Source organism: Emydura macquarii, unplaced genomic scaffold, assembly GCF_026122565.2.
Source record: "Emydura macquarii macquarii isolate MOO-44397 ecotype Brisbane River unplaced genomic scaffold, CSIRO-AGI_Emac_v2 contig_2448, whole genome shotgun sequence".
Taxonomy (NCBI): domain Eukaryota; kingdom Metazoa; phylum Chordata; order Testudines; family Chelidae; genus Emydura; species Emydura macquarii.
This window is the reverse complement of record NW_027132585.1, coordinates 3,100,638-3,125,115: the sequence shown is the minus strand read 5'-3', so window position 1 is coordinate 3,125,115 and position 24,478 is coordinate 3,100,638. Positions and strand designations below refer to the sequence as shown.

At 42.1% G+C, this 24,478-nt stretch overlaps 1 protein-coding gene across 2 annotated transcripts in view; it reads right to left on the bottom strand.

Annotated features, from left to right (window-relative positions):
* The window catches only part of SEL1L3 (SEL1L family member 3), a 63,463-nt gene that overhangs the window by 8,151 nt on the left and 30,834 nt on the right, over window positions 1-24,478 (bottom strand). For both annotated transcript variants that reach the window (XM_067562557.1, XM_067562558.1), the window contains exons 14-21: window positions 23,607-23,669; window positions 20,930-21,106; window positions 18,059-18,186; window positions 16,897-16,980; window positions 8,959-9,049; window positions 8,769-8,853; window positions 6,622-6,731; window positions 5,204-5,331 (exon numbers count right to left, since the gene is read on the bottom strand). In XM_067562557.1, coding sequence (XP_067418658.1) covers window positions 5,204-5,331; window positions 6,622-6,731; window positions 8,769-8,853; window positions 8,959-9,049; window positions 16,897-16,980; window positions 18,059-18,186; window positions 20,930-21,106; window positions 23,607-23,669 — 866 coding nt within the window. The remainder of the gene's footprint in view (window positions 1-5,203; window positions 5,332-6,621; window positions 6,732-8,768; window positions 8,854-8,958; window positions 9,050-16,896; window positions 16,981-18,058; window positions 18,187-20,929; window positions 21,107-23,606; window positions 23,670-24,478) is intronic.

The window sequence follows — 24,478 nt, the reverse complement described above, 5'->3', positions numbered from 1 at the left end:
TGAGACCTAGAAAGAACATGACTTTTAGTGGGATCTTGACGAAGCACCTGATGCTTCAGGTATCTTTCTTCTAGCAGAGAGGCTTTGCCCTCCAGCGAATTGAGACCTGCTCCTATAAAAGGTAGGTAGAAGAAGAAATTCTTTTCTTGTTTATCATGAGTCCGAACCTCTTGAAGAGGTAGCATGTGTAAAGTTTGTCCACAGAAAGACCTTCCTCTGATAAGACTTTGATCAGCCAATCATCTAGATAAAGGTAAACAAACATGCCCTGGTGTTTTAAATGAGCTGCTACCATGGAAAGGCAATTTGTAAACACCCAGCGGACAGTTGATGGGTAAGACTAGTACTGGAAGTGGTCTTGTGCAACCAGAAAATGAAGATATGTTCCGTGCTTGGGTTTGATATAGATATGGAAGTACACATCTTTCAGATGAGAGCTGTAAACCAATCTAGGGTGGACAGGAAGGGTATGATGGATGCTAGTGTCAATTTGAGGAAATGGAATTTTTCGATACAGGAGATGGGCCTTCCACAGCTCTAATATTAGACAAAGTCCTTGGTCTGACTTTGGTATCAGAAAACATCTGAAGTAGGAACCTTGTCTTTTGAATTCTCTTGGCTTCCCTGTGGCTCTTGATTCCAACAAGGAATGGAACTCTGATCTTAACACACTCTTGTGCGAGGGGTCCCTGAATAGGGATGGAAATGGCAGAGGGACCAGGTGGAAGAAGGGAATTAAACTGAATGGCATAACCATCCAGTAATATCTCCAGAACCCATTTGTCTGATGTGATGGAATTCTAAGCATTGACGTAATGGGAAAGTCAGAAAAGATGGTGGGGTTGCTCGTTGGTCTGAAACTTCTTATCCTCATGTCAATCACCTGATATTGAAACTGAAAATTGTTTTCCCTTCATTTGGAACTTAAAAGGCTTCCTCTGCTGTTGCTGTGTAGAAGAAGGCTGCCGATCAGAGAATCATAGAATATTAAGGTTCAAAGGGATCTCAGGAGGTCATCTAATTCAGTCCCCTGCTCAAAGCAGGACCAATCCCAACTAAATCACCCCATCCAGGGCTCTATCAAGCCGGGCCTTAAAGACTTCTAAGGATGGAGATTCCACCACCTCCCCAGGTAACCCATTCCAGTGCTTCCCCACCCTCCTGAAAATGTTTTTCCTAATATCCAACCTAGACCTCCCACACTGCAACTTGAGACCATTGCTCCTTGTTCTACTACCACTGAGAACAGCCTAGCTCCATCCTCCCTGGAACCCCCGTTCAGGTAGTTAAAGGCTGCTATCAAATCCCCCCTCATTCTTTTCTTCTGCAGACTAAACAAGCCTAGTTCCCTCAGCCTCTCCTCATAAGTCATGTGCTCCAGCCCCCTAATCATTTTCATTGCCGTCTGCTGGACTCTCTCCAATTTGTCCACATACTTTCTGTAGTGGGGGGGAGGGCCCAAAACTGGACAAAATACTCCAAATGTGGCCTCACCTGTGCCAAATAGAGGGGAATAATCACTTCCCTCGATCTGCTGGCAATGCTCCTACTGAAGTTGTCCAATATGCTGTGTAGACTTGTTGGCAATAAGGGCACACTGTTGACTCATATCCAGGTTCTTGTCCACTGTAACCCCCAGGTTCTTTTCTGCCAAACTTCTGCCTAGGCAGTCGGTCCCCAGTCTGTAACAGAGCATGGAATTCTTCCATCCTAAGCGCAGGAGTCTGCACTTCTCCTTGTTCAACCTTGTTCATCAGATTTCTTTTTGTCCAATCCTCCAATTTGTCTAGGTTATTCTGTATCCTATCTCTACCCTCCAGCATATCTACCACTCACTCAGCTTAGTGTCATCTGCAAACTTGCTGAGGATGCAATCCACTCCATCCTCCAGATCATTAATGAAGATGTTGAACAAAACTTGCTCCAGCACTGACTCCCGGGGCACTCTGCTTGTTACCAGCTGCCAACTAGACATCGAGCAGTTGATCACTACTCGTTGAGCCTAATGATCTAGCCAGCTTTTTATCCATCTTATAGTCCATTCATCCAACCCATACTTCTTTAACTTTCTGATAAAAATACTGTGGGAGACCATGCCAAAAGCTTTGCTAAAGTCAAGATATATCACGTCCACCATTTTCCCCACATCCACAGAGCCAGTCATCTCATCATAGAAGGCTATCAGGTTGGTCAGGCATGACTTGATGTTGAAAATGACATCTTTCTGAAAAATAAGATGATGATGAAGAAGTGGGATAGAATTTTCCATTATACCTAGAGACCAGTCTCAAACTCCTTTCCCTCGGAGCTAGGTAGACACCTAAAGTCTTGCAGTAGACCTCATGTCCTGCACCGTCTCCAGTATCTCATTGGCCTTATTACTAAATAACTCCCTGATCTTTGATGGGAAGACCTTCTACTTTCAATTTGGTTTCAGGTGGGAGAATAGATGATCTGAGCCACGCATGTTTGCATAGAGTGATAGCTGAAACAACCACTCTCACTGCTGAATCTACAGCACCAAAAGAAACTCTAAGCACATTTAGCCATTGCCTGACCTTGTGTTTTCAAGTTGTTGGCCAGCTTCGTTAGCTCTTTGTGGAGTGCTTTGGCAAATATGAACATCTTTTAGCATAACTGATATTGATAATTCAACATTACTGCCTGGTAATTTGCTACTCCTAATTCTGAGTGATGCAAACGAAAACGCCATTCTACCTGCTGTATCAATCTTCTTTTCCTTCCTGTCAGAAGATATGGGATGTGATTATCCTCGTCTGGATCTTTGAACCACTCCTACTACTGCTAGAGACCTAAGGGCAGAGTGTGCATGAAAGAATGAAAACTCCTTGTAGGGTAATGATATAATTTTTCAGCTTTTTTCAATATAGCTTGACAAAGTGAAGAAGTCTTCACAGCTGTCTTCACAGGTCACAATAACATGTCTAATATTGGAAGTATGATCTTATTTTAAAACATGATGGAGGTTTCTCCCAATGTGACTGATGGAGTTGCAGTGCCATTGCCATTCTGTTCACACGTTCGTGGAAATGTAAGGTGTCATCAGAAGGAGCGGAAACTGAAGCAACTCCAGCATTTTTATCCAGGAAAGATTTATTATCAAGTTTTGGCTCCAATTTTTGTTATTTCATCTGAGCTGCAGGCTCCTCCCCTTCTTCTGAAAGAGTATCAGAAATTATGGTGGGATAATGCTCCTTGAAAGCAGGTGAAGTCAACTGATCTGGGAATCTTGGATATGAGAACTGAGACATTTTCTGACCCCTCGTGGGAGAAGAGTTCTGACAAGGATGCAGAACATTTCTATACTGTCTATTCAAAGGCCAGTAGGGCCACCCAGCACACAGCAATCTCAGCCAGTCATGCCAAATAACCAAACTCAGGCTCCATGTCATATCTAGGAGGGCATGTTGTTCTCTAGGGACCAAACCTAGACGTGTTCTTTCTCATGAGCATGGAACCTGGAAGGTATGTTGGTATACCTAACGTGAGTCAATTCATCCTCAGACAGTAGATACAACCTCAGATCCAGTCAGATCAGAGACAGATTATTGGAGAATTTAAAGGACCTGGCATGTGTAAAACTGAGAGAGATGAAACAACTTTATTGGTAGAGCCAGAGGGTGAGTTAGGGGGTAAAAGGGAAGTTTCTTGTTATCTGTGAAAACTCATTCAGTCTCCTGCTTTTTTCTCTTGGGAAGGTCTGAGGAGGATAACTAGTTGGAGCTTTCCTATTACCCCCTTTAGGAGAAGAAACCATTTTTGTCCCTTGTAGATTTGCCAACAGATCTGATTGCAGATCTGTATGGTGCACTTGTGCTATTGCTGTAGAGACTGGTACAGTGTGGATGGGTGATGTAGAAACAACTGTTGCCTCTGGAATGATCTTCAGGTCCAATGTGATCTTCAGGGTGGGGGATGATTCTTAAGCAGGGATTTATGGTGAGCCAGAATCTTAGTCTTTGATTTTGGATCCCATGTTCTCTGATTGGGATCTGATGGATATGAGAAGTCTCCTGAATGTGGTTTGGTCCTATGAACAGGAGCTTTCTTGTCTCACACAGTTTTTCTGGGAATGAAAGTAGAAGAATCCAAAGGTTTTTCCTGTTGTTTGGCTCTGATTTCTGAGAGTGTGTTGAGGTTAGATCTGATCATCTGCGAACTTACCGCACTGAGGTCTTGGATCCTGATCCTGGGACAGAAATTGGAAACTTCTGTATAGTGTTCTTCCTCTTCTTAGTCCCCGAAGTGTCAGGAGCCGACACTGGCCTTTTCAACTTAGGTAAGGACTCTTTAGATGAGTTGGATCTGGGAGGTTTTGCAGCCAGAGCTCCTTGCAGCAATACGGCTTGCAGCCTGTTCTGGTGCTCCTAGAAAGCTCTTGGATAAACGTCCTGCAGATGGAGCACCCAAAAGGAAAGTGGCCCTCCACAAGGCATGCCAAGCATCTGGTATGGGCATCTGACACCAGTAAAACCGCTGGACAAGAGGTGCACCTTTCAAAGCTAGATCTCTTAGCTTTCGGATCCACCGTGCAACTTGTAGTCAGATCCGTAACCATCCTAAGAATAAAAATCTAACCACTAATACTGACACTACCCTAAGTTAAGGCACTGAGTTCTTTTAGAGATAAGGTTTGATGGAACTGGAGAGGTTCACATGTGTCTACTGCTGCAGCTGGAAAGAACTGAGGCAGCAGGGAGCACTATGTCCTCTTTTATAGCCCTGCCCTCAGAATGTTCAGGAACACAGAGGGGAAGGCCAGGAGGAGCACGTGTGCACTCTAATGGGCACTGATACAAGAAGGTTCCACTGTCTGAGCTGCACACACTAGCGCATCATGTGAGTGGGAAGATGCAGAGGACACTTGAAGAAAAAACAGAATTTCCAAAATGAAAGTAGACAAATGTCAGAATGTTGTAGCAAAGCAAGTAGAAATAAATGGAAGCATTTCCTAATTCAGTAATCTCTATTATTTTTCATATTTGTGTTTAAAAGGCTATCTTGGGCATTTTATAAATAGAACAGATACAAATTGCTAGAGCCCAGTTTGGCCGTAGAGTTTAAGGCTCCGCTGTGGGATCAGAGCACTCAGCTAGCCCCAGTGACATTTGCAATAAGTAATAATGTCAGTAAAGATGATAATTTTAGCTCTTGGTACTGAAAGGTGAAAATATAAACTCACCTTTGATAAAGCTCCTGAAGAATGGAAATGTTACTAGAATGGAGAGTCCTGTTGATTTCTAAGTGATCTAAAATGTGGGGAGGAATGGAATTACCTTCTTCCATGAGAAGGGCCAAATTAAAGAATCCCTAAAAATACATAAAATATACAATTATATAGAAGACGATACACACATATAGGACCTAATCCTGCACCACTGAGCTAAATGAAAGTTTTATCATCGACTTCAGTGGGAGATGGATTGCGGCTACTGATTAACATGTAAATAATTACAATTGCTTTTTTTACTTTTTTCACTTTTGTACCATATGGTTCTGTGATCTTCGCTGAATAAACATGACATCTTATTTCCCCAAGATATGTTCATGTGAACGATACATTTGCAAGAGAGCAGCACTCTTTTGTTGTGATGTTGCACTCCATTTTTTCAAACTAGCTCACTAAAGATCTAATCTTTTCATCCCAGCAACAGCTGAAGAGCGCATCACCCTGACATCTTGTATGTTCTATTGATATACAGAGACTGAAAGTAGAAAAGACTATGTTCTGTCCCCAATTAGTCCCCTCTCATGTAACCCTCCTGACTTTAGTGGAAATTGCAATTGTGCATCTGAGTGCAGAATTTAGCTCAAAATGGCTTTGGCTCTGGTCCTGCAGCTGCATCTGCTTGGACAGACTTCTGACTTTAGTGGGGCACTATACAGGTACAAGATCTGTGTGGATGCAGTTGCAGGATGAAGCTTTGATGTGTCTTTCACATTTAAAACTGAAGACACTTGTTTCTCTTTGCTTTCCATTTTTACCTGCAGTTGCAGACACTGGCAGCTTTTTGTTTCAAGATCCTTGGGCCCAATTCTGGTAACTTTGCTTAAATGCCTTGCAAAAACTTTTCTGTTGTCAGAGAGTTCCACATGCACAGGGAAAGCAGAATATTGAAGAATATCTGCTAGGAGGATCTGAGAACAGAACGCTGCCCAGTGTTAAACTATTCATGTCTTTAGTACAGTGTCTTGGAATATCTTGGCACTAGAAAAGGATATATGCTGAAGTTTTTTGTTGTTCTTGGAACATACTGGGCTGAATTCATCCCAAGAGTAATTCATGTCTTTAAGGAAAATGTGCCATTATTATTAATTTGTACTACAATAGCACCCAAAATTTCAAAATAGGATCAATAGTGTAAAACTAGAGTAATGTCAAATTAGGTCCTTCAACTTTAACTCTGAAAACATCCCCCAGGCTAATCCTAGTTTACCTTACTGTGAAACAGCTAACTCCTGAATCAGATCATACTTTAAAATAAATAATTTATACCAGTTGGTGAGTTTGCTGCACGTGTGTAACAAACCAGAGTAACCAGTATCTCGGCTACTTATAGCTAGTTCAGGAACTGGTATTTCAAGAAGGTGTTTTTATACCTGTGAATCTCCCTCTAATGCAGCTTGTGCATACATCCACACTGACAACTCGAGGTCTTTAGAGTGGTTCTGATAACCATAGTAGTAGAAGTCTCCCATCTTCAAGTAAGCTGAGGAAGGTAACAGTAGCAGGACATTAAAAAAAATATTGGTAAAGAGAGAACTGAACTATTAATATATTTGGAGAAATGTATTGAATTTTCCATTCAGAGCACTGTATTAGGGATAATCATAGTATCTCCCTGCTTAAGATTGTGACCCCCTTTCCATACCAAGCCCACATTGCACCAGGCCTCCAACCTCTGAAAATACACATTTTGAATGAGATTTCTCATGGTTCCTCTTCTGTCAGGGAATACTTTTAGGAGGACATTTCCGGTTAATCAGGCAAGGCATTTTGAAGATACAAGTTTAATTAATAAGTGGTTTTCCTGCTCTTGCAAAAATCTCTAAGTCTATGCAGTGTCATCTTTACCACAAAAACTAACAATAACCAGCAAAACTCTCCAATCTAGAAACTTCAAATTGTTTTATTCATTTGGTTTCATTAAGTGCTGGTGCATAATAGTCTTTTGTGGGAAACACTGGGCTTAGCCTATTTACTAGTCCTGATCGTTCAAACTGGCTTCAAACACTTCTCTTCTGTTTAGATATTTATTCTGCGCCCATCACCATGATATATGAACACCTTTCCAAAGTACAGAGCTGTGTTGTGCCTATGGAGAGAATTTCTCTAGATTAGTTGTTCAAATCCTCCCCTAACACAGAGGAACTGAATGGATAGAATTTTCCCAGGACAGAGCCAAGTGATGCCTGGGATGGCTTTTAAGAACTCCTGTCTCTAATACAGAATGAGGATGGAATGCTCCAGCAGAAGAAACTTGGTCCACATGTGCATGAAAAACCTCTAAGGTGGGTCATTACCATAGCCCATGCTGCAGAGTTTATAAGCTCTAGCAATCAGCTCCTGCAGAGTTTATAAATTTTCTGTGGGCTCGATCTCATTGCAGTTAATAGGAGTTTTGCCACTGACTTCAATCAGTGCAGGACTGAGCCCCCTATATGCCTTACAAACAAAAACTTGTTTTTTAACCTTCACGTCAAAAGAGACCAGTTGTGAAATCCTGACTCCATTTAAGACAAGGGATGTTTTGCAACTGATTTCACCCCAGGCGTGTGATGAAAGTTAAGTGCTTCTCTAGCATAAAACTGCACTCATGAATTCTGAAAGATCTGTCAGCCAAATCATACTATTCTAAGGATTTTGCAAGCTCCATTAGAAAAACTTGTGGTATTTATAAGTTCCCATGGCTGAATCACTCTGGATTGAGATGGGTACAGGCTCCAACCAGTGCGATACTGGATACCAATACTATGTTTTTTTCTGTTTCATTGAACAGCTTGCATTATTTTTTATACTACACTTCTAACAACAACAAAACATTGTCTCAGAATGAAATATAGCAATTGTATCAGTGTTTTTAAATACTGGATAAAATTTTCTAAAGAATCTAAGTGAATTAGGAGACTAAGCTTCATTGAAAGTCACAGACAGATTTTAAGACCAAAAGCAATCATTAGCTCATCTACTCTGACCTCCTGTATGACACAAGCCATAGAATTTCTCCCAGTTACCCTATTTTGAGCCCAATAACTTTTGTTTACTAAAGCATAACTTCCAGAAAGGCATCCAGTCTTGATTTAAAGACATCAAGAGATGAGGAATCCATCATCCCCTGCATAGTTTGTTCCAATTGTCAGTCACCCTCACTGTTAAAAATGTGTGCCTTATTTCTAATTTGAATTTGTCTGCCTTTTAACTTCCAGCCATTGGTTCTTGCTATGCCTTTCTCTGCTAGATTAAAAAGCCCTCTGGTACCCACTTTATTTTCCCTGTGAAAGTATCTATATCCTGTAATCAAGTCACCTCTTGATCGTTTTGATAAGCTAAACAGACTGAGCTCTTTGTGTGTCATGTGTAAAATGCTAGACTCTCCCCCCATGATCCATCCCCTTTCTTTCCTTAATTTGCTTATTACCATAAAAATTTCACACTGTATATAAAGTTGTTACATTCTCATTGTAACCAAGGATTAAAACTGAAATCCTATTAAGATCTGAATTAATAAAAAGTTTGCTATACATACCAAATGAGGGAGCATTGATTTGAGATATGGAGAAATTATAATATCGCCAAACACAATCAGCAGCTAAATATCTTCTTGCTAGTTCCTGGAAAGAAAATGAGTGGATCAATTTATATCACAGGCAAGTTATTAGTTTTACAGTATCACTGATGATTTAAAAGGACCATGTATTATGAATAAATTTACTTACTGGTCTTTCTTCACAGATATGTGCTAAGTTTGTCTGTGACACTTCGATCCCAGCCTCTGCTGATAAAACATAATGCAGCAGAGCTTCATGCCTAAAATAGACGACAGAAATTAAAAAAAAACCTGAAATCACAACAATTTTGCTATTGTTAGAACCACCAAATAAATTCTGAAACATCCATTTGGCAAGCAGAATTTGTGAGCAAGGCTTTTGCCATGTCTACACTACAGAGTTAAATTCAACTTATGTCGACGATCATTAGTCGCTTTAATAACTTCAGTTGAGCATGTCCACACACCACTCCTTTTGACAGCTAAGTGTGTCCACAGTCATTGCTCTTGCATCAAGAGAGAGAGTGTTGCATCGTGGGTCACTATCCCACTGTGCAACTCGCCACCCTCTGCTGCTGGGAGCTCTGGGAATAGATCGTGATGCATCGCCATCCCATGATGCAGTTCTTTCCTCCCATCATTCCCTGGGCTTCCTACTTCGTTTTGCACCAACAGCCCTTGTAAATTGTGCGCCTGCCATCTCTGCCTGACAGCTTGAATCCTGAACTGTTGACCATTATGGTGATGAGTGTTATGAACACAACTCACAGGTACTCCAGTATTTCAACATCTGCAAGACAGAGAGTGAATGCGTCTGCCATGGAGAATTTAAACGATGATTTGAGGACTTTAATAACTCAGTCATATGTTAGAGGAGTGGGTGGGTGAGGTTCTGTGGCCTGCGTTGTGCAGGAAGTCAGATTAGATGATCATATTGGTCCCGTCTGACCTTAGAGTCTATGAATCTATGAGACAAATAATTCAAGATTGCTGCTGGCATTCATGCAACAACTTGCCATGGTGAACCATCGGTACAGGGCTCAGGAAACAAACACTGAGTGGCGGGATTGCATGTCTTCGGCAGCGCCACATCAAAGCGACAGTTAGCTTTCCCTGCCTTCTGGTACGCCTGCCTCAGCTCCTTGATTTTAGGATGACACTGTTGAGTGTCCCTCTTGTGCCCTTTCTTGTGCATGCTACTTGCAATCAGCCTGTAAGTAATGAAATTCCTATGGCTGGTGCGAAGCTGGAACTGTACAGCCTCCTCTCCCCATATGGTCAGCAGATCCCACAGCTCCAGTGTGCTCCACATGGGAGAGTTTCTGGCATGCAAAGCCGGCCTGGTCAGCTGGAAAGATACTGTGTGAACTGTGCATGCCAAGCAAACAGGAAGAGGAATTTCAGAAATTCCCGGGCCTTTAAATGGAGGAGTGGCACATACCTGTATACCTTCAGGGTTCTGCTGCTGACCAAAGTGGTCATGATGGGCATTGCAGAACACCTCCTGGAGGCCAATTAGGGCAACATAGCCAAACACAGTGTCTACATTGACACTGCATCGCTCTAATTATCTTTGCAAAAAGCTCTATGCCGCTCATCAAGGTGGTTTTATTTTGTTGGTGTAGCAGGAGAATTATATCAGCGGGCAGAGCACTTCGGTGTGTACAGCACCACTGTTTTGTCCATGAAAGCTGACTTTTGTTGACAAAACTGTAGTGTAGACAAGGCTTTAGAAAGAAATGATTGGATATTCCATGCAACAGCTACATCTACTGGCCACATTTGGTATGACAGAACAGAATTTGGTCTAAGGTGTTTTGAAACAATTTGAAACAAACAAACACACATACAACATATATATACACACACACACCACCACCACAACATGGACCTATCATTACATTGGCCAAATTTCACTTCTGCTTGTATGCTCCACCCCTTTTTCCTACATTTTGTCTTGCTAGCTTGTAAACTCTTTGGAACAGGGATGCATGCATGTGTGTGTGTGTGTGTTTGTGTTTGGGTGTGTGTGTGTGTACACTTACACAGCATCTAACATAATGGCACCCCAGTCCTGGCTGTGGCCTCCAGGCACTATTGCAATACAAATAATGAAAGCCAATGTCACATTGTCAAGTACTGGCAATCTACTGGTGACTAATTCTCAGAGCAGTTCCTATTTCCTTTTCTCCTTCATGAAGGCCAAGCCCAAACACTACCCAAAAAAATCATGAGACTGGCTTAAAAAAATGGGGGTGATTTTTGTTTGCTTTCTGGTTTTAGAGCCTGCAGGCATCACATTTTAAGCCGTTCTCTGCAACAAGGAAGGCTAGAACCATATGTGTGGTCTTTTAAATGAAAACTAAGCTTCTCACATAATTGCATGACTTCATTGAGACCCAAAATAATAAAATCATAAAATTTAATAATACCTTGCTCTTATCTAGCGTTTTTCATCAGCAGGTCTCAAAGGGGCTTTACAAAGTACTTCAGTATCATTATCCCCATTTTGCAGATGAGGAAACTGAGGCACCGAGAAAAAACTGAAAGTTCGCAGCACTGGGTACCAACTGCCCCATGCAAATGAGCAGGCTTTGTTTCTGTTTTCCTGCTGCTTCTACAGGATTCCAAAGCATTCTTTTCACTGAAAAGTCTGAAGTCTTGTAGAAACAGCAGGGACAAGGAGACTTGGCACCATATGACCAGCCAGCAAGTATTTGGATGAGTACCAGTGGCCACTGGATCAGTTAGGGTCCTCTAGCATATGCAAAACATTTCAGTCAGCAAAACAGTATGTTAAGATCGGGGCACAATGTGTCTAGCTGTAGCAAACTCTCTGACCTCTGCAGCAATGTCAGCATTAAATTCTGCAACAAACTGAAATTTCCACCACTGTGTGAGATGCATGGAGACAAATTCAAAACAAAAGCTTTTTAATGTGAACTAAAGATCAGAATGATCAGCACATTGAATAATGCAAGACTTCCATTACTAACACCAATCTTTGCAAATGATTGTCCAAACATTTTGTACTGTCTCAAATCTAAATTTATAGTAGTGGGAAATCACGAGTCAGGTGTCTCTCCTGCAGACACCAGCTTACTTCTCCTAGCTGCTGAGGGACTGACTTCATGGAATCCCAACTGCACTCTCAGCTAGCCACACAGAATTCCAATTGATTTCAGTGGGAGTGGCATAGGTGTATTGGAGAACAGAATTGGGTCAACAGGGCCTATTTTACACAGGAATCTTTTCTAGCACCTTGTAAAATAATGGGACTAAAATGAATTATTAGGGCTGATTAAAGGTTTGTACATTAGAAAATGGCACATAAAACTAAACTGCAGAGCCCTTCCAATTTTCAGAATGCAGAGGTCAAATTGTCTGATTTGCATGAACAAGAACAAGGGATATAAAACTTCATATTATAGGACATAAACCCACCACAAACTGACAGAGGTAATGAAGAAAGTTATAAGTAGATTATTCCTTGCACCTTCCAGGACTACCACTGCTAGACCAGGATACTACATTAGATGGATCTGATCCAGTATGACACTTGTGACAGGCTGTTGAGCCTGTTAGCCTGTCATGCCAATTTAGGGAGGTAAAATGGAGCTGCCTGGAGAAAGCCTGCACCTGATTAGAGAATGGGAGACAACTGCCTGTTCAATTAGCATGGGGCTGCATAAAGGGCTGAGAGGAAAGAAACCATGAGGGAGGGCAAACAGAATGATAGCTCTTCCCTGTTAGGTATAGATACTAAAAGGGCAAACTGTGGATGGGAAAAGGTAGTGGGAGCATAATCTCTAAATAAAACTGCACCAGTAGTTACTGAACCCCAGGGTCTCTGAGTGACTTTGTGAGTGCAGCAGTGGCAGCAGCAGTGGAAACAGGGCAGAATCAGCAATGGCCTGTTACACATGGGCGTTTGTCTGGGACGGTGAGCCAGAGCAAGAGTTTGGTAGCCTGGCGATAGAGGAGACCCTGCGGCTATTGAAATAGCAGCAGGAGATACAAAAAGCTATGTAAAGTTTCCAGAAATCCCACTAGCTGAAGAGGCAGACCTTGCTTAACTGAGTAGCAGAAAAGCCTGCGGGACTTTATATGAGAGCAAACCACCATGCAACTGCAACTCCTATGGAGAATGGTGAGTCCCACGGGGTGGCATTTGGGATGATGGGCTTGGGACTATATAAGATGGGCTCTGCAGATTATCCTGATGCAGTCCTAGGCACCTTTGAGTGGGCAGCTAAGGGGGCAGAATAGGATAGGGCAACCTGGGCCCTGCGGTTGGCTCCCTACCTGGCTGGTGAAGCCCAAGTGGCCTATATGACCCTGAGTGAAGAACAAGCCAGGAGCTATGATGTGGTAAAAGCAGCCATCTTGATTCGGGTGGGACTATCTGCCAAGAAATACCGCCAGAGATTTTGGGCAGTGAGGTGGACAGGGGTTTGTGGCTCCGGGTGTTTGCCCAAAAGTTAATGGACTCGGCCACCCGATGGCTGAGGCCTAAGACCCAGACCATGGGGGAGAGGATGGATGTGCTCATCCTCTGAAAGCTTAAGGGTATGGGTGAGATGGCACCAACTCAATACCATAGAGGCCGAGGTAAAACTGATGGAGGAGTATGTGGAGGCAGACTTTCCTAAAAAGGAAGGACCTCCAAATGAGGAAGAGGAAACCAGGAGAAAATCCAGAGAAGCCCTGACTGGAAAGTCTCCAGAGAAAAAGAGAGAGAACAACCAAGGAGCCCCCACTGGAACCAGACTGCTAGTCTGCTGGCAGACATAAAAGAGGGGACTGCCTGGACATAATGTGTGGCTTTGCATAATTTTGTGAGTGAACCCACACTGGAGTGCAGGAGAAGGAGCAGAAACCATCCACCATTCCGGGACCTAATGGACATGGCCTTGGCTTGCCCTCTCTTAGGAGGGGACTGGTGAAGCTGCAATGGCTAAATCCAGGTGCCAAAATGAACTTAGAGTTCCACAGGGATGCAAGTCAGTTCCTGGTGGCCCAGATGCCCTCGAGGTCTGGGGCGGGTTAGAGAATGGGAGACAGCCGCCCGCCCAATTAGCTTGGGGCTGCATAAAGGGCTGAGAGGAAGGAAGCCAGGGGGAAAGGAGCCAGGGAGTGGAAGCAAAGCAATGGCTCTTCCCTCCTGAGTGCAGATGCGAAAAGGCAAGCTGCGTATGGGAAAAGGTGGTGGGAGCACAACCTGTAAATAAAATTGCACCGGTGGTTACTGAACTTCAAGGTCTCTGAGTGACTTTGTGAGTGCAGCAGCAGTGGAAGCAGGGCAGGATCGGTGGCTCCCTTTTACACACTCCTTATGTCCCCCTGCCTGCATGCACAAACTAAGATGCTCATGCCTACAAATAAGTATGCATGCAAAAGTGGGGCACAAACGCTGAGGCTCCTTTGGGTATTTGGTGCCACTTGTTTGGTTTGTTGGACATTGTAACCTATTTAATTTTTGGGAAAACACAACCAAATCTGTTTAAAAAGAAGAACCGAGCTAAGGTGTTTCCATGTTTTGGAAGAAGCTTTGTTGTCAGTATCAGCTTGTGCTACGAATGCTTGGGTCAGAATAACTTGTAAAACAATGTGCCTAGGTTTAGAGATACCAAGGTCTACAGTGCTGTGTGACAAGGAGCATCCTATTTTAGCAGTATGTATTTGTCTTCCCTGCTGCCCACTGTAAATTCTGGCTGCCTCCAGGCTTAAGACTCTTGGGGAAATTTCAGACTAACTGAAAAAACTCACGCAGAAGAGACAATAAAATAAAATATGACCATTTTGGCTGTTTTTGAGAAGTAATCTGAGGAAAAACCAAAGCCCTAGAAAGGCCCCTGGGCAAAAGCAATCATTTTGCTGCCATTATGCCGATGCAGTGTAAACTGTTTTTCAACTATGTACTTTCATAAACTCCAGAAATACCTCCCAAAATACCAGTTCATCAAAGCTACATGAATATTTTGGAAAGAATGTGCCAGACAAATCCACCTGCACTGATTAAAAAAAGTCTCTAATATGAAATCACAGAATTATACAATAGAAAGAAAGCAAAATATGCTTTTGGGAGAAGGAGAGAATGTTACAGTTATATCCCACAGGAAGTGCTATAAAGTCCACCTGGAAACCACTAGAGAAACATCTGGGCTATTGACCAAGTTAAACTATAATGGGATATAAACACGTAACATGGGGGAGAATTTACAGCAGAGAGAACTGAAGGAAAACTGCACAAGCAGATGGCAACCAGCAGCTGCATTAAAATGATAGTACACAGATAGCAATCTGGCTGCTACTCTGAAATAACAAGACATGGGGTAAAATTTTCAAAAGCACCTGTCACTTGAGAGCCTAAGTCTCATAGAAAGTCCAGGGGACTTAGGTTCCTGAGTGGCTAAGTCTCTTATGATATTTTCAAAAGCAGCTAAGTCCCCTGGACTTTGTCTAAGACATAGCCTATGTCTGACTGAAGCTCAAGTAAACATACTCAGGTTAGCTTTAACCAACCTAGCTCTGGCCCCGGAGCAGTGAAGTGATGGCAGCGTGTGCTTCAGTGCAGGCTACACAAACCTGCCTGGACACCTGGGTAATGACCCACAGGGCTAACCTGTGCTGAAACTTGTGCTGCCAGGGCTTCACTACCGCTGGACCATAGATAGCTTTAATCTAGCTACTCAAACTGCAGTCACACACTGTGATTGCAGTATAGCCATTCCCTTAGGTTCTTGGGTGACTAAGGGCAGGTCTCCACTTAAAATGTTGCCCTGGCACCACTGTAGCACTTAAGTGAAGACGCTCCTATGCCGACAGGAGAGCTTCTCCTGTCAGTGTAGTTAATCCACTTCCTGGAAAGGCAGTAGCTATGTCAACCGGGAGAAACTCTCCTGCTGACATAGCACTGTCTATATCGGGGTGTGGGGTTTAGTCAGTATTACTACATTGCTCAGGGATGTGGATTTTTCATACCCCTGAGTGATGTAATTATACCGATATAAGTTTGAGGTGTAGACGTGGCCTGTCGCTCTTGAAAATAGGATTTAGGAGCCTAACTGACTTACTCACTTTTGAAAATTTTACCTGTGGACTTTACTTACATAGGCACATTGATTATATGTTTGTCTATTTTAACGTGTCTTGACTTTTTTATTCTAAGCTTTTGGGACAGGCATTGTGTTTTTCCATGTCTGTACAGTGCCTTGCACAATGGGATCCCAATTCTGATTGCTTTACCCCCTTTTATATAATACTCATTCTTAATATTGCTTTGTGGGCACAGTTTTGACATCAAATTACATTTCTGCTGGACTATGTACGCCGCATAGGCTAGACAGCTATATCTCAATTTATAGATCCACTTCACCTGATTCCAGCAGTGCTGCATGCTGATTCCGCAGTCCAGTGTCTGAGGGAGACTGGGTCATAGATGAGAACTAACTGGCTGAAGCTCAATCCAGATAAGACTGAGGAGATGCTGGTAGTTTAGGGGAAGCAATAAGAGGATATGGCAAGGCTAACATCTGCCACTTTGAAAGAGGGTGTTCACCCACCATTTGTGATTGTGTTTGCACAATCTGGGGGTTGTATTGGATTCACATCTGCTGTTGGATGATCACATAGCAGCAATGATAAGGTTGGTGTTTTGAATTGTATGTCAAGGGTGCCTAGAGCTTTGAATAAGTGCCCTTTGGGCTAGAGTTCGTGTAAGACCAAAATAGAAAGTAAATTACATCAATTACAGCTGCAAATTCTTTTTTGCGCACACAAAAATTCTAAATAAATAAGGGAGGCCAGGTTTGGAAAAAAAGCTACCCAAAATTGTGCTTTGTCTACACTTGAGTGAAAGACAACCTTTCTGTATGATCCTGGTTTTGGTGTGTTTCATTTCACTTGTGTTTATTCTCATGTCATGTTTGGGAGACTCCCTGGGTGAAACCCCAGCCCCATGAAAGTTTTTGCTATTGACTTCAAGGGCATCATAATTTCACCCTAGGTCTATTGAGGAGATATTACATTGTTTTACCACAACAGTTAACAAAAATAAATCACACACAAGAACAGAAAATTAGTTTTCGGTGCAGATCAAACTTACCAGGACAATTCCAGATAGGCATTAAGAGCTTTTCTGACTACATGTCCCAAGTAGCCATTTTTTTCTGCAATATGTTTTGCCCAACTATAAAAGAGAAAACATGACAATAAATGAACACACACATTTCACACACCATAGCCCAGTCCTATTCTCACTGGACACAACAGGAGTTTTGTCAATGACTTATGCAGGTGCAGGATCAGCCTCTTTGTCATTAAAGGCATAGATTTCTAACATGTATTTAGTTCCTAATGAAATATTAATGTTGAAATGTCATAATGTAATACTTTATTTCTGTAACATTTTTATGGAAATTTTGGTACAGCATCAAAACAAAACAAGATCACATTCAACATGCCAAAATACATGGGTAATGAATTGGTCTGTATATAGATATAAGTGGTACAGTAGCCTAATGTCTACTAATTCATAGATCTTATTTTTTTTTAAGATTTTTTTTTTAAAGGCCAAAAGTGATCATTAGAATATCTAGTCTGACCTCCTGTATATTAGGTCTTAGAATTTCACCCACTAATTCCTGCATCAAGACCAGAGCTTCTGGGTGAACTAGTGCATTTCTTTGCGTGGAATTCCCATTAGTATCCATGGAAGTTCCCTGCATAGATTAAGGACAGCACATGGTTCTATAGTTTTTGCTGATAAAATTACTTTCTCTTTTTGGAGAAAATGATGCAATTGCTCTAGGAGCTAAAAAACCACAAGGTCTCTCTGGTAATGGAAAATACAGGTCCCACCTCTTCTTACAAAGCTATGAATTAGATATTCTTTGACAAACCGGTAGACATAAAGTTCACATAAATAGTTTAAACCAAACGACTTTCTGGGATAATGGACAGCAACAGCTTGATTTTTCAGAGATGCTAAGCATCTGCAACTCTAGGAGATAGCTGCAGGTGCTCAGTACCTCTGAAAACCATGGCTTAACTATTTCCTAAACAGCTGGCTATGCACACATTCAAATGGAGCAAGTATTATTGCAATGGTGCAGTTTCTCATGAAGGAAGATGCTATGAATTAATAAACATTTTTTAGATTAAGGAATCAAGAACCTGCCATAATTTAAAGGATTTTTTCATGATCCGAATAATCATTGGTTTAAAAAAATGAGATTTTCCTTTTTTTAAAAGGTGTCATTCCTTACATTACAGCTTTTTCTGGATCTCTAGGAAAGTTTTCTATATTTCCTGTGATGTAATACAGGGAGCATCGGACAGTCCCTTCTACGTGTCCACCTTGGGCAGCTTTATAGAAGTACTGAGCAGCCAGTGTCTGCAACGAAACAAGAAAAAAATGGCAACCTCCTTGGAACATCCTTGGGAATTACTAGTTCCCTATATTAGTTTCATTTAAAAATAAACAAATAGATAAATAAATAAATTAAATAATGGCAACCTGGCTAACGAAATCAGTCAGTTTAATCACTTCCTGTGCACTTGGGCGATATCAGTTTCTTTCTTCTACCACCTTGACAGTTTAGGTTGGAAAAAGGTCTTTAAAACTAAAATTGTGGTAGCATGGGTATCAGGTAGAGCAGTGGTCCCCAAACTGTTTACCCCACGTTCCCCCCTCCATCAAATCCCCCCAGCTGGGAGTGGGCCACCTTCAGGGCTGAGGACTGCGGCAGGGTGGCAAGGCTTCCATGCCTCCCACAACCTTCCTCCACACACCTCTAGGGCTCGCGCCCCACACTTTGAAGACCTCTGAGATAGAGGAATATATGAAATGTACAACTGGCCTCTGGTGCATGGTTTGTTTACACTGACAAAAATGGGAGCTATAAGTCACCATCAGTGATAGCAATTATGGAAGAGAAGGTACAGGCATTTTTACCTCCCATGCTATCTAACCCTACATTCAGAGCTAGTGGTAAAAACACTGCAATCCTATCTACACTAGACCTTCCAATGTTGCTACAACTGGCAGTGGATTAGGGGACCTGTTTTTGCCAGTGTTGCAGCCTGCTGGAACAAAGCTTGCGCTCTGGTATCTGAGAAATCATTTGCATGAATGGCAAAAACAGAGGGTCCAATCCTGCAGCTCTTACTGTGTGAGAAGTCCCAGTGACTTTCATGATCTACACACGAGTACAGGCTGCAGGATCAGGCCCATAATGCCCATGCATATGAAGCTACTTTCTAGAAGGGAATACAGGCTCAGCATGACAGGACAGAACTGCAGAATGAGGGGGAAGTGAGAGAGTAGCCCGTTCTCATAATCAACAAGTTTTATACTGTCATTGTAATAAAGTAACAACAATGCACAACTTAACATTTTCTTTAATCTCGGAACCTCTAACCAGCAGCCTGTGCTGTAAAATGGAGACCTGTTGTTTTTGTGAAGGGTCCTGGACTCTGGGACTCGCTCCCTCATTTGATCCAACAGAGCCTGGTGGTGTTAACTTCCAGAGCATACAGCAGCTCCTCTCTCTTCTCAGGATTTTGGTGAAGGAAGGAATACAGGACCAGAGGTGTTTTTGTAGGGGTTGTTATGAAATTGGAAATACGTTGTTATGGGCAGGCCATTATTATGTACTGTGTATTTTTGTCCCCTGGGTAGGAGAAATATGCTTGCTACCACTTGCTGGCTAGCTCTTGCTGCTATTTACAGCATGTATGCTCACTGAATGAGACACTAGATGTGCTCTCAAACTCCTAGACCACATTTCCCAGCCTGCTTTGAAATCACCTCTTGGCCTGAAGCATGAGGTTTGGTAACTTTTATCTTAGCGTTCTGAACTATAAATGATGTGATTAGTCATAAAATTATCCATCAAAGTAATATTATCCTGTGTTGGGAATTTTTTCTTGATAAATCATAAAATTAAGTCCATAGGTCCTGTTTTAGAAAGACAAAAATAAAATATGTAGGTCTGTAAGGGCTGCATTAAAATTACAAATCAGACTTTGAAAGGAAAATTTAATTAATCTGGCTTGAAGAGAATTTTTCGCAACAATAGCCGGTTTTATTGATGCTTCAATATGAGTGCAGCATAACTGTTTGTTTAAAAGTTTTGGGGCAGATTCTGCAGCCCTTAATCATATTGAACACTCCATCAAAAGTACCAGGGAAGTCGATAGGACTACCACTGAAGTAAAGAGCTATTCTACAGGAGTAATGGTGACAGAATCTGGCCCTCGGGAAGGTATAAAACAACTTTTTTAATGTACTCCAAACTTGATTTTGTATGACATTTTTAATAGGACTTTTGTTTTACTCTTAAAGGGACAATGATACTCTTGAGGTAGAACTACACAGAGCAAAGAAATGCAAACACAACTGCACCAGGCATGAACCAGATTGCAATTCCAGTATGCTGTGTGATATGGTGAAGGCAGGAGGCAGTAGAAGAGTGGTGGATGGGAGGTATGTGAGCCCCAGAATGCTACGGGCCTTGTTCCCTGCTGACTAACTCAGAGCCACTGGGGGCAATTAGGAGCAGCTGAGGCTGATTAAGGTTCAGCCAGGTGCTCCATAAAAGGGCTCCGCCCCAAACACAGGGGGCACAACCTGGAGGAAGTTGGAGTGCTGTGCTGTGCTGTGGAGCGGAGCACTCTGGGGTCGAACAGTGAGGAGGAAGGTACCGGCTTAAGAGGCCAGAAAGACTGAAGGAGGGGGAGAGTTAGCCCAGGGGAAGAGTGTGCCGTCTGGAAAGCAGTACCAGCAGCACATAATTGCTTCTCATAGGGCCCCTGGGCTGGGACCCAGAAGAGTGGGTGGGCCCGGGTCCCTACCCCCTCCCCTGGGAAGATGGGGTGATGGGCAACTTCCTGGCCCACTACAAGCAGGAAGGCGTGAGACCCACTGGAGGGAAGCTGGCCATCAGCCACAGCTAAGAAATGTCTCACTCCAGAAGCAGTGCCCCAGACCTCAATGGGATTTCATACAGGATAAGACGCAACTCACTGTGATTAAGGATAGTAGAATATGGCCCTCTAAGCATCTTAAAGAATAAAGCCAATATTTGTAAACCAGACTCTGTAATAAGAAATTACATCACTGAATATTTACTTACTCGATTTCTGCCAGGCATTCCTGGGTAAATCCCATCTAAATGCAGAGCACCCAGGTTATAGGATGCATCTGAATTTCCCATTTCTTCAGCTTTTAACCAGAATTTTGCTGCTTTTATGTAGTCTCTTTTAAAATTATGGTAATACCATCCCAAACCATTCACTGCCTGATGTAGTCCCTGTGGGTAAAGAAAAAAAATGTCCTTGGACCATTCAGGTTCAGCTGTGCTTTGAGTCATCTTCTGATGCCAACTTGTTCTCTAGTGTCAGGAGTTCTGGAAAGATAATTTGTGTAGCTCTTTGGGGCATGTATTCAGACAGAGTTCTACCAAGCTGTGACCAAGAGACTTGTAAAATCTTGTATGGCAACCGCTGGAACCCTAAATGTCCCCTTATTTGTCTCTTTTCTTCTCTAAGGCCCTATGTTGAATGAAGTCCTCTCCCATTGAGGGAGATTGAAGAAACTCCCTTCAGAACCCATCGGTGCTGTTAGTTAAAGGATGGTTCTATTTGAACAGCGACTGTGTAAAAATGGTGCCTTCTTACTCTACAGATATCTGCTCTCTGTCTACATTCAGATTGTAGTTGCTGACAAGAACTGTCTTTTACTGTTTTTTTTCAATCCTGTTTCCTCTGCAAAGCCACCACAGATACGTGTAAGAGACTAAGTCTCTTCCTATCTGCATCAATAGAACTAAATGCTATTCATTGAAGGCAATGGGACACCACATATGTAACTTTGCCCTACACAGCCTGTGACTGATATGTAAGAAGGAAAAAATCTAGTTTGATATATATCTATGATAAAGTTAGCAGGACTGACAATTAGAAAAAACATTTATTTTTCTTGCAAAGTATAGAATCATAGAAATGTAGAACTTAAGAAGTCATCAAGTCCAGCCCTGTATGGTGTGTCAGGACAACATAAACCTAGACCATCCCTAACAGGGATGTTTGTTCAACCTGTTTTTAAAAACCAAGAATGATGGGGATTCAGCAAACGCCCTTGGAAGCCTGTTCCAGAAATTAACTACCTTCCTAGCTAGAAAGCTTTTTCTAATATCTAACCTAAATCTCCCTTGCTGCAGATTAAGTCCATTACTTCTTGTCCTATCTTCAGTGGACATGGAGAAGAATTGATCACTATCCTCTTTATAACACTCCTCAAAGTATTTGAAGATTGTTATCACATCCCCGCTCGGTCTTTTACACTGTTGGCACTTTTAAAGGCACTCTGGAGAAGAATTATTTTTCTTTTCAAATTTTGAGTCAGACCTCGAATCCCTCCTCATTAACATCCAAAAACAGAGCAACTGTTCATTAATGATCTTATCTATTGAAAAAATGCATGGGGATATATATTTAAATAATAACATCCTTGCTGTTGAATGCCAATTTTCTGATATTTGCTGCCATAGCTGGCTCTCCAGAAACCAAGTTAGCAGGTATAACCCCATACTGTGGAAGGTAATCTGTTTAGTCAGGCTTCTTCTGAGCAGGCATTTGAACAGTGCTGTACAGCGCTGGTAGAAATGGCACTTTTGAGTTTCTCTTTTCTCTGGCAGTGGCTGATCATTCATTTGGAGATTGTCCATTTGATGCCAGTAGCTGGCAGTGGACTGTGAGTGGTTTGAATAATTATGGTTTTCAAGATCTAAATTTACCAGAGATCTGAGCAATATAAATAAGGGCATGAATATATAAAGATGTGGAAAGCACTAGGGGCCAGATCATGGCATGGCCTAGGTGGCTGCACAGACTATGAGAGGGAAGGAGACCTCTTTCCTCCCATTTCTCACATTATGCCCCCATGTGGTCCAGGCACAGAGGGGTATATAGACTCTACGCACCCACTACTTTCCCCTGACATGAGATACAGAAGGGCAGGGAAAGGCTGGAGTCTGTCCTCAGCTGCACAGCACTCCAGCTACTGGAGCTGAGCTGGTGCAGGAGGTAATGATCTGTGAATGGTAAGACACGATAACAGCTTAGTACGCACCAGGCATAATGGGGGCCAGGGAACGAATCCTGACTTTGAGTTACCATTCAGTCCTGGAGTTTTTTCTGGTGCAGCTACACACCACCAATTACACAGAGCGCCTTGCAAAAGCACAGTCTGGCTCTCAACCCTTCTTTATTCTTTTCCTTTATACTGTATTATAATGTTTGTTGGCCTGATTTTTCGAAGGTGATGATCACCTCTATTTCCCATCGGCTTCAGTGAGATTAGTAAGCACTCACATCTCCAAAGATCAGGCCAGGTGGGCATTTTTGAATGACAACTTAACAAGCAACTTTATTTAGAAGAACAAGCACAGGAATAGGAGGTAAAAGCACCTGAGTTCCAAACTTGCATCTGCCACTAACTCACTGCGTGACCTTGTCTAAGTCAGCCTGAGACAAATTCAGCTTTAGTGTATGCAGGCACAGTTCCATTTACTTCAGTGGAGTTGCATTTGCTTACTCCAGAGCTCAATTAGATTTTGTGGGATTCAGTTTCTCCGTTCAGGATAATGATGCTTTCCTAATTTATGATCAGGATGTTGGGAAGATGGATTAATGTTCATACAGCCTTAGGGTGATGTAAAGTGCTACATAACCATGATTAATTATAATATCAGTATTAACACTTCATACTTATAGCACAGCAATAAATATTTACTATTATGAATATTTTACCTTGGATGCTGCTGTTTTCATTAGTTCTAAAGCAAGTGTTGTGTTCTTTTTCACACCATGACCCTAAATAATAAAATAAGTATATATAAGCAACCACTATTTTGAAATACAGAATAGATGCGAATGAGCATTCACAGCTAATAATTTTAAAAGCAAATTTAAGATCTTTGAATATTATAGTTGTTTTTCAACCTTAAAATGTTAAAATAAGGGGATAAAAGGTATGTGGGTCTGTAGGGCTCATTCACATTTAATATCCTATTTTAACCTAATCTTAATTGAGGCTTGGAAAATTCCAATTGTCCAAGTAACCTGGATAAGTAGCGTTTCTGATGGGCAAATGAAATAATTTTTTTCCATTATCAATTACCTTGGAAAAAAGAATAGTGAATAGCTTTTGTGCTTGGGCTGGTGAATTTTCATAATTTTGCCTGGCTGTCTTAAATTGTAGACCTGAACACATTCTGAAATAATTGTAGTAATTGCAAAAGTACTGTACGTGGAATCTCCTTAAGACCTACTTCTTCTGACAGGGCTCTCGGTGCTAAACCTCCATTGTGATAAACCACATTCCCTCACAAACTTTAAAAAAATGTAACTAACATGAAATTCGAACTGCAACCAGCTTCTGTCTCTTGCTCACTATGGATATCTACACGTCTGCTTCCTCCTCCTGTGATCCCAAAGATCAAAATTTGACAGTGAGATTCAGCACAGGAGCCAGTGCGCAAGTGCTTCCTTTGGGAAATTGTTCCAACACGTTTTCACATATCGTGACCTACGGAAGGGCTTCAAGATTCAGGTCTATAAGACACTTGTCATCCCTTCACTCCTTGATGAATGCAAAACCTAGGTGTCCTATCGACAACACC